The sequence below is a fragment of the Neopsephotus bourkii genome, unplaced genomic scaffold, assembly GCF_033783945.1.
Source record: "Neopsephotus bourkii isolate Nb327-2 ecotype Australia unplaced genomic scaffold, CSIRO-AGI_Nbou_v1 NB_333, whole genome shotgun sequence".
NCBI classification, from domain to species: Eukaryota; Metazoa; Chordata; class Aves; order Psittaciformes; family Psittacidae; genus Neopsephotus; species Neopsephotus bourkii.
In genome coordinates this window covers 2,163,913-2,175,984 of record NW_026900839.1, presented here as the reverse complement: position 1 = coordinate 2,175,984, position 12,072 = coordinate 2,163,913, and the positions used below count along the sequence as shown (strand labels likewise).

General features: G+C 45.4%; 1 protein-coding gene and 1 long non-coding RNA gene across 4 annotated transcripts; one reads left to right on the top strand and one right to left on the bottom strand.

Annotated features, from left to right (window-relative positions):
- Positions 1-254: 254 nt before the first annotated feature.
- Positions 255-9,053, bottom strand: AGTRAP (angiotensin II receptor associated protein). Of its 3 annotated transcripts, none has more exons than XM_061348004.1 (6): positions 8,985-9,053; positions 4,207-4,241; positions 3,882-3,993; positions 3,108-3,306; positions 2,837-2,875; positions 255-898 (listed from the first exon to the last, which is right to left on the bottom strand). In XM_061348004.1, exons 1-6 carry the CDS (start codon positions 9,009-9,011, stop codon positions 792-794), a joined length of 519 nt encoding a protein of 172 aa, XP_061203988.1. In that variant the 5' UTR covers positions 9,012-9,053; the 3' UTR covers positions 255-791. The 3 variants fall into 3 exon arrangements, with proteins under 3 accessions (XP_061203988.1, XP_061203990.1, XP_061203989.1); XM_061348006.1 differs by having other exon boundaries at positions 4,188-4,241; positions 8,985-9,012; XM_061348005.1 differs by lacking the exon at positions 2,837-2,875 and having other exon boundaries at positions 8,985-9,052.
- An 869-nt stretch (positions 9,054-9,922) lies between these two features.
- LOC133209316 (uncharacterized) lies at positions 9,923-11,461 on the top strand. Its single transcript, XR_009724653.1, has 2 exons — positions 9,923-10,105; positions 11,226-11,461. It is a non-coding gene; the product is annotated as an uncharacterized LOC133209316 (long non-coding RNA).
- The last annotated feature ends 611 nt before the right edge of the window (positions 11,462-12,072 follow it).

Here is a 12,072-nt window from a genome sequence, read left to right as displayed (position 1 = left end):
AGAAGTGAGCAGTGTAATTTTTTTTTCCATAACACAGAAAAACTGTGTTCATTTTATGGTTTTCTTAGAAAAATGTAACATTTCAAGTTCTGTTAAGATAGGCAGCTGAAGGCAAAAGGACATTTCAAGGCACAGAGTATCTATAACCTACATTCAACAGCCATTTTAAGTATCCTGAAGAACATTCAAATTGCATAAAAGCATCAGTGAATAAAACCCACGATTAGACGCTGGGCCCTGGCCCAGCAATTTTATACCAACCCCAGCTTTTTACAAACCACCACAGCTAGCATAGGGAGTTATGGTCATAAATCTTAATGCTGTCAAAAACAGCCCTCAGGAACTCCCAGATGTTTCCTGGGAACTATCTGCATAAAAGCAAGCTAAACGGTATTGTTTTAAGGCTCTTAAAAATATAAGCCTTTTAAAGATAGCTTGTCCAAGAATATTTTGAGTGGTTCCATTACTTACAATAGAGAGGATGCACAATACAAGACTTGGAAGGCTGCAGAAGGTGCATCCACTCATACAGACAGAGGCGGGATTTAGGGAAAGGGAGGAGGAGAGTGGTGGGATTACAAAGAGTCACAGTGTTTAACATGACACCTCTGAGATCTTCTGGACTTACTGCAGCAACTCATCTGCCTAACCTTCAGAGAGTCAAAAGAAATGAAAACTCAGATCCTCTGCTGTTTGCTCAGTAGCAAGTCTTGCTCCTTCAGAACAAACATGGGAAGAGCAGAAGGCTAGACTGGGTGAGGAGGCATCTGTTCTCAGTTGTGGAGCAGGGCTTAGTATGGATGCTGTGCTATCTTGCTCGATTCAGGCCACTGTGGAGGGCCATCCTGCTGATCAATTGGTTCATAGGTGCTGCGATCCTGGCCTGCACAGGTGACACCTGAGTGGAGATGGAAGAGAATAAGCTTAGGAAAAAACACAAAAGCACAAGAACAGAATCCTCTAGAATAAACCAACAGCTTAGGAGCACATGTCATGAGCTGCTCTGTGATCTCCCTGGCACCTGTGTTCCGTGATCCTCACTGCACAGTCAGGATATGAGAAAACCCATCCTTCCAACAAAAGCAAAATAGCCGAGATGCATTTGAACATGCTTCTTCATTCCCTGAGAACTGCTCTCTTAGTAGCCACATGGCTGTGTGGAAAGCAAGACTTGCAATACCACATAGCAGCACAAAAGGCTCCTGTAATAGTATCTTTCAGCAAGATCAAGTTTTAAGAGATCTAGTGGGGAAATGAACAGAAAAACCAGAAGCAGCAGGAACCATGGCTAGCTGTCAGCACAGATTTAAGAACATGAATCATCCATGAACCACTTTATGCCTCAAGTGTGCAACACCATGGCCCTAAATTTGAATCCAGCAGTGCTCCCAATTCCACTATGAACATGTGTCTATGGTGTAAGACTGGTACAAAATCATGTTATTGTCCATCAGACAAGCAGGGAAAGATGACAGACAGAGAATGTGCATGGACAGCTCTTCATTTATAGGCCAGGCATCTGCCATGGCCAGAAAGCAATGTGAATCAAAGGTGGGCACCAAACTATATGAGAGGCTTGCCTGAAGCTGCAAGGGTACCACCAAGCAACAAAACCAGATTTGTGTGCAAAGCAAAAGACATAGAAGACTAGGAAAAATGCAACATTGTTAGATTCAAAAGCAGAATGCCAGATAGCAGGAAAATGAGAGGAAATTTGTCAACCACATTCAACACAAAACAACGGCCCAGAGTTTGTATGGAAAATCTTGTGAGAAAAGCAGTTCAGGCGAGGGTATGAAACTACAATGTGTCAGAATTCCAACCTGTGCCTGAAAGGAGACTTTCAGACAGTATCATGCCTGTGTTGGGATAGTGTGGTTGAAAAGGAGTGCTCCCAGATTCCACGCAAAGGGATGAACTCCTCAATGATACCTACACTTTCCATGGGATACAAATGTCAAACCCCAGTTACAAGCACAGTGAGCAGCTAATAAAAACTGGCACAAACATGGCCCAGAGCAAGGCAATGTAGTTGACTAACAGGCCTTGTGACCCAGTTCAGACAGATCTGTCAGGCATTTGCACAAATAGATGATGGAGAAAACATCCACATTGGGTTTGTAGGGAGATGCACATAGCACACAGTGCCTCAAGCCATGGTTTCCTTCCATGGCCTCTCCTCTTCTCCTCTTTTCACAGAAAGCATTATGTTTGCTAGCCCCAAAGCAGCACAAATGACAGCTTTCAAACACTGTCATGCAGTTATACTACCCCTTTTCCTGCATGGCTTTCTTAGGGAGGCAAAAAGATAATTGCACCAGGCTGCTGGTTTTGCCAAGGTGAACTCCCACACAGCAAATAATCCCTGGCAGCTGCCCCAGCATGAATTAGCACCAGGCATGCTTGGCAAAGCTGATGGAGACTCAGAACATCCAGCCACGGCCCCTTCTCTCTGGCAAGACTGCCACACTATCATTAGCAAGTACAACCAGGAGAAAAACGAGTGCCTTCAGGCAAAGTCCCATGAGATGAGCATCAGTCCCATTTTCCAGGTGAGGAAATGGAGGCCCAAAGCAATCAACACAACTAGGACATGTGAGGCCCAGAGAAAGCATGGAGTTAGAAATCCATCTTGCTTTCCCCCTCATGCATAATCCAGCTAAAGGAAATGCTGCCTCTACTTTCCCCCAGAAGGAAAATAAAGGGTTGGCAAAGAGAGAAGGACACTGAAAATCTTCCAACAGGCATGCACAAATGCAGGAGGAGGAAGAGAGGACAAGCCTCTCAGTTACACTGAATAAGAGAGACTGTAGTCTCTCTTACTCTCTCACAATACCATTGTGGGCAAAATGGATGTCAGATGAGGACTCCATATCTGCAAGGGAAGAGAGGAAGAATGTAAATTTAAGGCCTAAGACACACCAGGACCACAAAATGGGAGAACAGACATATGAGAGGGAGAAAGAGCATGCACTGCCCCCTCCTTGGAAAGGAGGCAGAATCCAGCTGCACAGAGCTCAGGCTGAAGGGTCCAAAGTGCAAGGCAGTCAGTCCTAACACCAGTGGAGGTGGCCTACACCGACATGGAGGCAGAGGAAGCATCCTACCTAAGTTAAAGGTGTACTCTCCTCCACGCTCCCGATACATTCGATACACCAGGTAGCAGGACAGAGGTTTGAGGAGGAGGCTGAAGATGGCCATGCCTATACTGAATCGCTTCGCATCAGTGAGATAGCTGTTTGGAGGGTAGAAGACAGAGACGTGAATGATGTCTGTGAGGACTGTGAGCAGCAGGCCAGTCAGGAACTGGAAACAAAGAGAGAATGGGACATGAACTGAATAGGGGATTAACCACATGGAGAAGCAGTTACAGCATCTGTGTTCCTGCAAGATCTGTGTTCACACAATCATGCCTTCAGCCCAGTATCACACGTTACTAACCCTTGACACTGCCCCAGGTAGACAGATAATCCTACATGAATGATCTTGTATTTCATGCATTGTCTTCACATCTGTCAGACACCTTCTCATGATATGTTTCAGGATTGTTTAGTTTTGCTTGACAATCTCTTTAACTTTCAGAGAAGGGTTTTATGAAGCCCTCTAACTCAAGCATATTAAACACTTTGAGTCCTCCTCTGGCTTTACAAGTCACAACAACAGGTAAAAAAGTAAGTATGCCTTACCTCTGAGAAGCAAAATAAGTGATAGTGAATGCTTCTCACTATGGTTTGCAGTGCTCATAGATTTATATGCTCTCTTAAAAAAAAAACCAAACAGGAAATTTGGCTTGCTCACAACTGAAATCATCACGGACTCAAAAAAGCTGTCTCCACCCTCTCCCTGAGCAGCCTGGTGGAGGCACATACCCTCACACTCACCATCAAGATGGCATCAAGGGAATCTCGCTGCACAATGGCCCAGATCCCCACTGCAAGGACACTGAAATTTCCCCAGGCGTAGGAGGCTGGAAATATGTGGTTCATGCATCCCCTGCCAAACAAGACAAAAAAACCCCAGCCCACATTCACAATAAGCCTGCAACTGTTTGTGTGGATTCACCCCTTTTCCCATACAAACACCTCACTCTGATTTAAGATCTTCTTGCACACAGGCAGGCACAAACAGGGAGTGCCAGTTCCCCAAGAATATCCCATTCCCAGTTCAAAAGAATGCTCTGTTCTCACCCAGTTACCAATCACTCACCACACTGTGAGCAGCCAGTGTACCAGAATGATGGCCTATGGAAAAACAAAAACAGAGAAGACAACAGGTCAGCAAGTTGGGAGAACTCTGAGATGAAATGACACTATCTTTTTTCCAAGGGACAGGTAGAAAACTCTGGACCCATGAACCAGTGCAGAAAGCTGGCAGAGCAACTGGGACATTGAAAACACAAACCCATTTTTCTCTGTGTTGCTGAATGTTTCCTGTGGTGCTACACTGTAGTAATTCCTTCTGGTTGTCATCTCTTTTGACAGTTGATTCAGGGCTCACTTAGTCTTTTCTAAATGGGTTATTGATTTTGGAACTCCAGAAGACTTTGTACAGAAAGCTAGGCAATCTGTTTCACACTATGCTAGCACAGTTTATACATGACCAATCTGGCATCCCATCACCAACAAGGCCATGGTTAGTTATGCCTGCAGCTCCAAGCAATTTCACTCCAGTCCTCAGTAAATCCTCCTTTTACCTCCTTCCAGTCTCTTCAGAGCAGCTCAACCTCACTGCAGTATTAACAGACCTGAAGGCAACTTGTAGGAATCTGAGAATAAAATCCTGCTATAATACACAGCTTTTCTCACTTCAGCAAAGCCACCAAGGCTCAAATGCGAGCAGTGCCCTAAGTACCAGTAAGATGACACTGTAACAGATTCTGTACTTTGCAAATGTCCTTTATGATCCTTATCCTTGTGCTCAAGGGGACAAATACAAGGAGAAAGCATCTTATTGTAACAAGTGACAAGGAATCTCTTCACCAGCACTTGACATTTCTGTAACCAAGGAGACATACTCTACATGTTTATTATGACAGCAAATGGGAACAAAAATATACCACTTCAGTCTTTTTCCATACCTGTATCCATGTGCTCACTCTTGTTGGCCAATCTCAAAGGGAGATTACTCACACTGACTCTCTAAGCATTTGTTAAAATCAGAGTATGGAAGACAGCCTCATAAAAGAAAGGCCGAAGCCCAGATACATCAGAGGATCTGTGGGAATTAGGCATTCTTCCATTTTTTCTAGCTGTGAGAAGGGCTCCAACTGGCACTTATATTGACCTCAGACCCCCACATACTCCCACAAAAACGAGAAACATAAACTAATTTGGGAAATAAGTAGCGAAAGGCTCAATTATTCAGTAAACACAGGAAAGCTGCAGGGAGATGGGAGCACTGAGACACTAAAGAAAAAGAAGTTTAAATTTAAGATCTACTGACATCCTGCTCCATTCATTGACTAAAAACGTCTATCCAGGCTTTAACTTAACGCACAACTAGTTGCTCAAGAAGAGAGTTAATCACCCACAAAGCTGTGACATGAGTGAAGCACAGCTGGGAAATCAACAGCAGTGTCACATCTGCTGTGGTTCATGGTGCTCTGTGCAGATGGGTTTGGGTAAGACAGCTCTTGCTTCACTGCAACACCCTGAGCATTCACCCAGAGTAGCCCAGACTTTGTCACAACATCAGACACTGCTGAAACAGATTTTTATTAATCATTTCTTGTGTTCATGAAAGCCTACAAAATACTTCATCACCACCCCCTGCTTTCCCTTCTCCCAAACTGTACCATGGAGACCAGGCAGCAAGTGCTAATCAGTGAAATACAAGATGTTCTGGGATAAGAATGGAGACGTGCAAATAGCATTTACTCAAGAGACTATCACAACATCAGGGAAATTCTTAATGAGGTGGTATTTAATTGCATGTTACATAGCTGCAAGCCCCCTCCAGGCTCACCAGTTAACATAATGAGGCAGGATGGCTTTTTATTTTAAAGCTGTCTAGATCAATATTGCAGTTATTAAATTATGAAGCATGCTTAGTCACCAGCATTAACTGAGAGTATGAAGGACTACTGAAATAAACCCAAGGCATTCCCATCCTGGTTATTAGCCCCATTTACCTGACAGTTCTTCAGGGCACTATGGAATCAGCTAGTGGGTTTGGTTTCTGCTCTAACATAGAAAATGGAGTGTTAATGAAAAACATGCTTTAAAGCTACAGTTGCTATGTGAATTAGATAGTTTGCAGGCAGTCTCCTGATGGGGGAGCAGAAGAAACTAAATATTTTCCATCTGTTCAAGGCCTTAAAACTGTGCCTAAGAAAAACACACACTGCAGAACAACATACATTGCTTCTTTTGGGAAGGTAACTCCTAAGACTTGGAACTAGTGCTGAGAGCAGAAAATAAGAAAGGTGGGAACTCTGTCTCCATCTCTTCCGGGCAGAAGGATGATCATGTGATTAAAAGCATCCCATTGGAAACTGGGGAGAGCTCAGGGGAATTCCCTGCAAATCTCAGCATGTGATGGGATGGGACTAATTGCCAAGCATAAAAATAGCCTAGGTCTGCCTGGGTCTCATTAGATGGGAAAGTCTTTGGAACAGGAACTCCTTTAAACATGCTTCAGCACAAGGTTGAATTTTAACTAAGTTCAAAATTACATGGTTCCAAATTACAATTATTTTCTTGTAGTATCCAACTTTTGAAGTTTTATTTACTCTTCTTTTTGCACACATCTACTGTGTGACATATTCACCTGAGGATACGCTAACCAAAACATAGATCTGAGTGGCCACCTGTGAGCATATTCACTACTGAAACAGAGTGGTGGCAATGAGTAGTTGGGCAGTGGAACAGGCTATCCAACAGCCTTGTCATGGTTCTATCCTTAGGGATTTTTTAAAAGCCAGCTGAATTTTGAGTTGAACTATTTGATCTAACTTTGAAGTTAGCTTTGCTTTGAGCAGGAGGTTGGATTAGATGACATACAGAGGTCTCTTTTAGTATGAACAATTCTGTGATCCAGGATTTCAAAATGCCCAAGCACAAACTCCATGTTTCCAGGCACATGGATTGTAGAGCATTGTCCAGGCTTGACCAAACTCAAACTTTGTATTTTAAGGCTCTGCATAGTTACTGTAATAATCCTAAGTGTCAAGCATTCACTGCAAAAACATGGCTATGCTGATCGTTACTATTAGAGCTGAGCCAGTAAGAGCTGTTTCATGAGTATGTTCCTCATCCACTCTAGGGCAAAACCTGCTACATGAATTTTATAGCTCTGCAAGTAGCTCAAAGAGACACCTCAAGGCTAAGCCATTGCTACCTCCTGGCACAAGCACAGCTCAGTCATGCAGTTTTCTTGGAGCTGCTTCTATCACGAGGCTCATCTTTTTTTTTATCTCACAGAAGCTGTAAGCAAATCATGCCAACAAATGCCAGTGGTGTGTGTTATTTCCAGTCCCTTTCTGAGGAAGAGTCTTTCCCACCTTTGTAATATGTTTCAAGGAACCAGACCCTAACTCAGGAACAGTACAGAGATGAAGGTACAGTTATTAACTCCTTGTCCTCCACCTCTTCAGCCAGAGAGCAGTACCATCAGACTTTACAACAAGGAACTTCTCAATGCTGAAAACAGTGTGCCCAAGACAAGCTCACTCTTACCTAGTAAGAGACTTGGGAATTGTCTGAAGCCAGAGAAGAAAGGCTCTCACAGTGACTCATTCATTCAACGAGTCTGTGTTTTTCAGCCCCCCTACCTCCACCTCCCATGGTAGAACATGTATTTCATGCTAGCAAACTTATTAATCAAATGTCCTTATTTTTCACTGTTGCAGCATGGGGAGGGGGGGAATCAAACCGAGTTTAAAAAGTAAGTAGAAGGAAAGATCTTTCAATCTTCCTAATGCCCTGGGAACCACCAAATAGTCCCAACTTGTCAGAGCAAAGCATGAGTTCGTTCCCAGATGGTAAATGTAATGGCCTTGAAAAATTCATTTGGTTACCTGCCTCTAACAAGGGAAGTTGCTTTTCTTGGTGAACCGGTAAGAGGAGGAAGCATCGTTTTATGAATGCCAAGCTTTTATTTAGCACAGCCCCATGAAAACCTTCCTCTACAAAGCTGAATTCATAACGGCAGCTGAGATAATGCTGTCCTCCCACCCAACCTGTAGGCAGCCTGCTCCAAGGCCACAACTTGCAGCTTTATGAATCAATGGCAGAAAAACCTGATGCGATCAGTGGGATTAATTCTCTGGGTTTTAACCAAAGAAAGCACCTGGAACATGCTGTACCAACCAAGATACACAAAGGATTGAAGCTGGGAAAAGGCACCTACCCCAATAGATCTCAGGGCTCTGAAAACAGGGAAGATAACAAGAAAATAGAGGAAAATTTCTGGTATCAGGGAAGGCTTCAACATCAAACACCAACATCAAAAGCAAAAAAAGTGATGCTAGCTTGTCTGCAAGGACATGCTTCTTCCCAGAGTGAAACGTGTAACATGAGTCCCTTACATTAAGTGTTGTTAAGTCCCTTATTTCCCCCTTCTGTGGTTACCAGATATTCACCAAAACTTTCACATTGCCCCCAGCTGAATCCCCTCCCAACAAAGAACTAATTTCAATTATCACACGATAACCCCAAAATAAGCGGGACCACCTTTCTAAGGTACTTTGCCTCCTCAGGATCTGTGCAGTGCCGCCGCTCCGAATGCCCAAGTGCTTTGGTAGCACCAGGTTGGAAACCCCAGCCTTGGGCCTGCACGTCTCCGGACCAGGCCCTCACACAGGTCCCGTACACGGGAGGGCCGAGCAGGCCGCCCCCCGAGGAAGCTCGGTGCCTCCTCTACAGTCACCGGCGGGACCCCCCGCTCCCAGCGGAGCCCCGAACCGGCGGCCGGCCACGGGAGCAGCCGGAGAGGGCCCTTCCCGCCGGGGAAGCCCGGGAGCGGCTCGGCCCCGCGGCCCCTACCTTGAGGTTGACAGCAGGCAGCTCCATGGCAGCGGCCCGCCCGCCCCGTGACTCTGGCGGCGGCGGGGCCGGCTCACGAAGGGCTGCGGCCTGCCCCGAGCCGCCCAGGGGAGGGCGGCGGGGCGGGGGGAGCCGGGACACCGCCTCACCAGCTCCCTGCGCGGTGGGGCAGGAGGGAAGCGGAGGCCCGCCCCCCTGGAGCGTGTGTGTGCCCCATCGGATGGAGCGCGGTGGGTCTGGAGTGTGCCGTGTGTCTCGTCAGACGGCCGTGTTCCAGGCACGGAGATAGGCAGGATGCTCTGGCTACCTGCTGTGTATGGTACAGCGCTTGCTTCCAAACCGGAAAGCCCTCACTTGGTTAAAAGTGTGTCTGGGTGAGTTTTTTTGGCTTCAGACACTCCGCTGCTTACACACATGAGGTTTGACGTTATACCTGTACCATAGTCAGTGCCCAGGAAGGCTAATGCGTGTGTAGGAGGGAGAAAGAGAAGGCTTTTGTGCACACATCAATCAGTACTGTGACAAAAAGGTGAGGAGTGACAAAGAGATTCTGGATAAACACCAATAAAAAGCAGCTGTGGGGTGGTGGCTGTGCTCAGCTGTGTCACACGATAACCCAGGCAAGTTAAGGTTAGTCTTTGGAGTGGAGCACTGCTCTCTAGCCATGCAGCTGGAATGGGTGGAAGATACCGCTTCCTTTGGCCCTAGATTTTCCCCTAGAACTCAATGACTGAACTCTGCCTAAAAACCTTAGAGAAATCTCAGGTTCTCCATCTCATTCTGGAAGAAAGCTCCTTCCATTTCAGAGCTAGCGAAGCTGATACATCATCACCCCAACCCGACACAGTGCAGCTGTAAGTTACCATTTCCTGTCCAGTTCATAATGAGCAGTCTTCTCCCCAGGTGTGGCAAATGAACTAAGAGGGAAGAAGTCGGGATGACCCCTCTCAAACCTTCCCTTCCTTTCCCAGTGTATGCTTTACCTGCAGTGTAAGACTGCAATATTTCACTGGGTCAGTTGCTTTCTTGTCGTCATGTATTCCTGCAGAAAAGATGAGGCCTCTAAGGAAGGAGCCAGGAGTCGGAAGTTCATTGCAGAAGCCGAATGTGGAAATGTATGAGTGAGTCATCTTTCAGTCTCATTTCCAGTCCAAGCAGTGCAGTGCAAGCTTATGCATGAGAATTGGAGAATTGTGCATAACCTACACACAGACATTCTTCAACAAGTCACAAATGTAGCTCTATCTAGCCTGTCCTTCGCTCTACCCTGAGTGCTATGAACTGCTAGTATGCAGCATGCTTGAAGATCTCCCAAGGCAAAGCATTAAATGCCAAAATAAAACAACCTAGAAAATGCTGACTAGAGGATGCAGCAGAACAAAACTGACTGGTTGTATGGCTCAGAACAACAGCAGAAAAACAGGCTGCAAAAGTCTCCCCCGTAGGAATGTCTGAATGTGCCACTTTACCAGATGAATGACCGCACTATAACTCGTCCATTGCCACATGACACATCAGCTGTGACTTCATTTCCATTTGTGTCTTGCGGGGAAGCCCTGCCTCTATTCCCAGAAGTAGTGGCATCAAATGGGATCAATGCTAGTGAGCCCAGTAATGTTAAGGACTGGATTTTACCCTATGTGACAGAAAGAAGATGTGACACCTACAATGGGAGGAAAGATAAAGAAAGACTTTGAATAACCATATTGCTGGCTCAGTGCATGAGTGCAAAGTGTGGGTGCAAAAGTATCTATCAAAGGAGAACTGTTGGTTTTAGAAAGACAAATTCCAGTGTCTCAGTTTAAGTGCAGCACTGTTTGGACGCAGCAGTATGTGGGCATCTTTGCTCCTTTCAGTCTGAGTGTGGCAGAGTCTCATTATCATCAGCATGAGCCATAATTTGGATTGATGTGAGTGCTGTTCAATGCAAAGCATTCCTTTCCCCTTGTACAATAAAAGCACTTTACTTCATTTTGTTCATCAATGTGTCGTGCAATTAATTCAGCCATGCTTATTATATTCTGGGCTTGCATGTCATGGACTCAAGGGACGTAGAAACGTCTTAATGATCTCACTGCTATGAAAACAATGAGAGCTGTGATAGACATTATGCATTTGCACGTCTCTCACACCTATCTGATCTGGGGGGCTGGCTGGTTTTTCTCTCTGCTTTTGCAAATGTTATCTCTGCTTTGTAAATTGCCTCTCTGTGTAACCTGCTGTCTCTGTCCCATTCCCTAGGCTTGACAACTCAAAGCAACATCAACATGGTGAGAAAGATTACTTTAACCAAGTTAAAGAAGACCTGCAGGGAGAAGCAGACAACCCAGGAGACTAGAAAGGGGATACAGAGATTTTCCTGGCCTAGAAGAGTGGTGCAGGTGAGTTCAGCTCACTGCAACTAATACCCAGCAATTAGCTGCTTCAAATACATTGGTGGTATGTTTTGTGCAGGCTGAGTAAAAATCTAACACACAGCTGGCTTCCTTCCCGACAGCAGAAAAGTGAGGCTAATAAGATAGAAATGCTTTCCTTTGTGTTTCCAGGACACTGTACACTTGGTGGGTAAGGTAATACCAATTCCATGGGGAAGCAGAGGAGCTGATAACAATTGCTTGTGCTGCCCTTATCTAGCCTGTGGGGATGGAGACAACCTCACCCCTCATAGTTCTGCCCTTCTTATGCCCTCACTTGAGGTCTAGTCTGAAGGTAACTAAAGACTGCAGCTGACACCAGTGTCTTTAAATTGTGCCCCTGGCTATGGAGCTGAGAGTAATGAAGGCATCAGGTCTGCACAAATGCATATATTATGAACAGAACCTTTCTGAATAATCAGGGAGGAAGGGCATGCAGGATTTGTCCTGGCTGTACAAACTCCCTTTTAAATCCCAGTGGGAAATCAGCAAGCAGAAACATTATTTAGATTGGAGGAGAAACTGAAGGTATTTTGTACTGCTGGTAGGGAGCCTCCTCCTGCACTTCTCTGCAAAACAGGCTATGGCAGACAGGAGAATTTGGAGAATGGAGAGGCTTGCACTAATGTGCTACCTTGAAAGCACACCTGAAAGTCCTTTCCAGTCTTAGCAAG

Bases quoted from the DNA above. Each gene is read 5' to 3' on its own strand.
- AGTRAP (XM_061348004.1), bottom strand. From the start codon at position 9,011: ATGGAGCTGCCTGCTGTCAACCTCAAG. The intron at 3,307-3,881 runs GTGAGTGTGAGG...CTTTGTTTCCAG, and splicing joins CCCTTGATGCCATCTTGATG to TTCCTGACTGGCCTGCTGCT. The intron at 899-2,836 runs GTATTGTGAGAG...ATCTCCACTCAG, and splicing joins CATCCATTTTGCCCACAATG to GTGTCACCTGTGCAGGCCAG.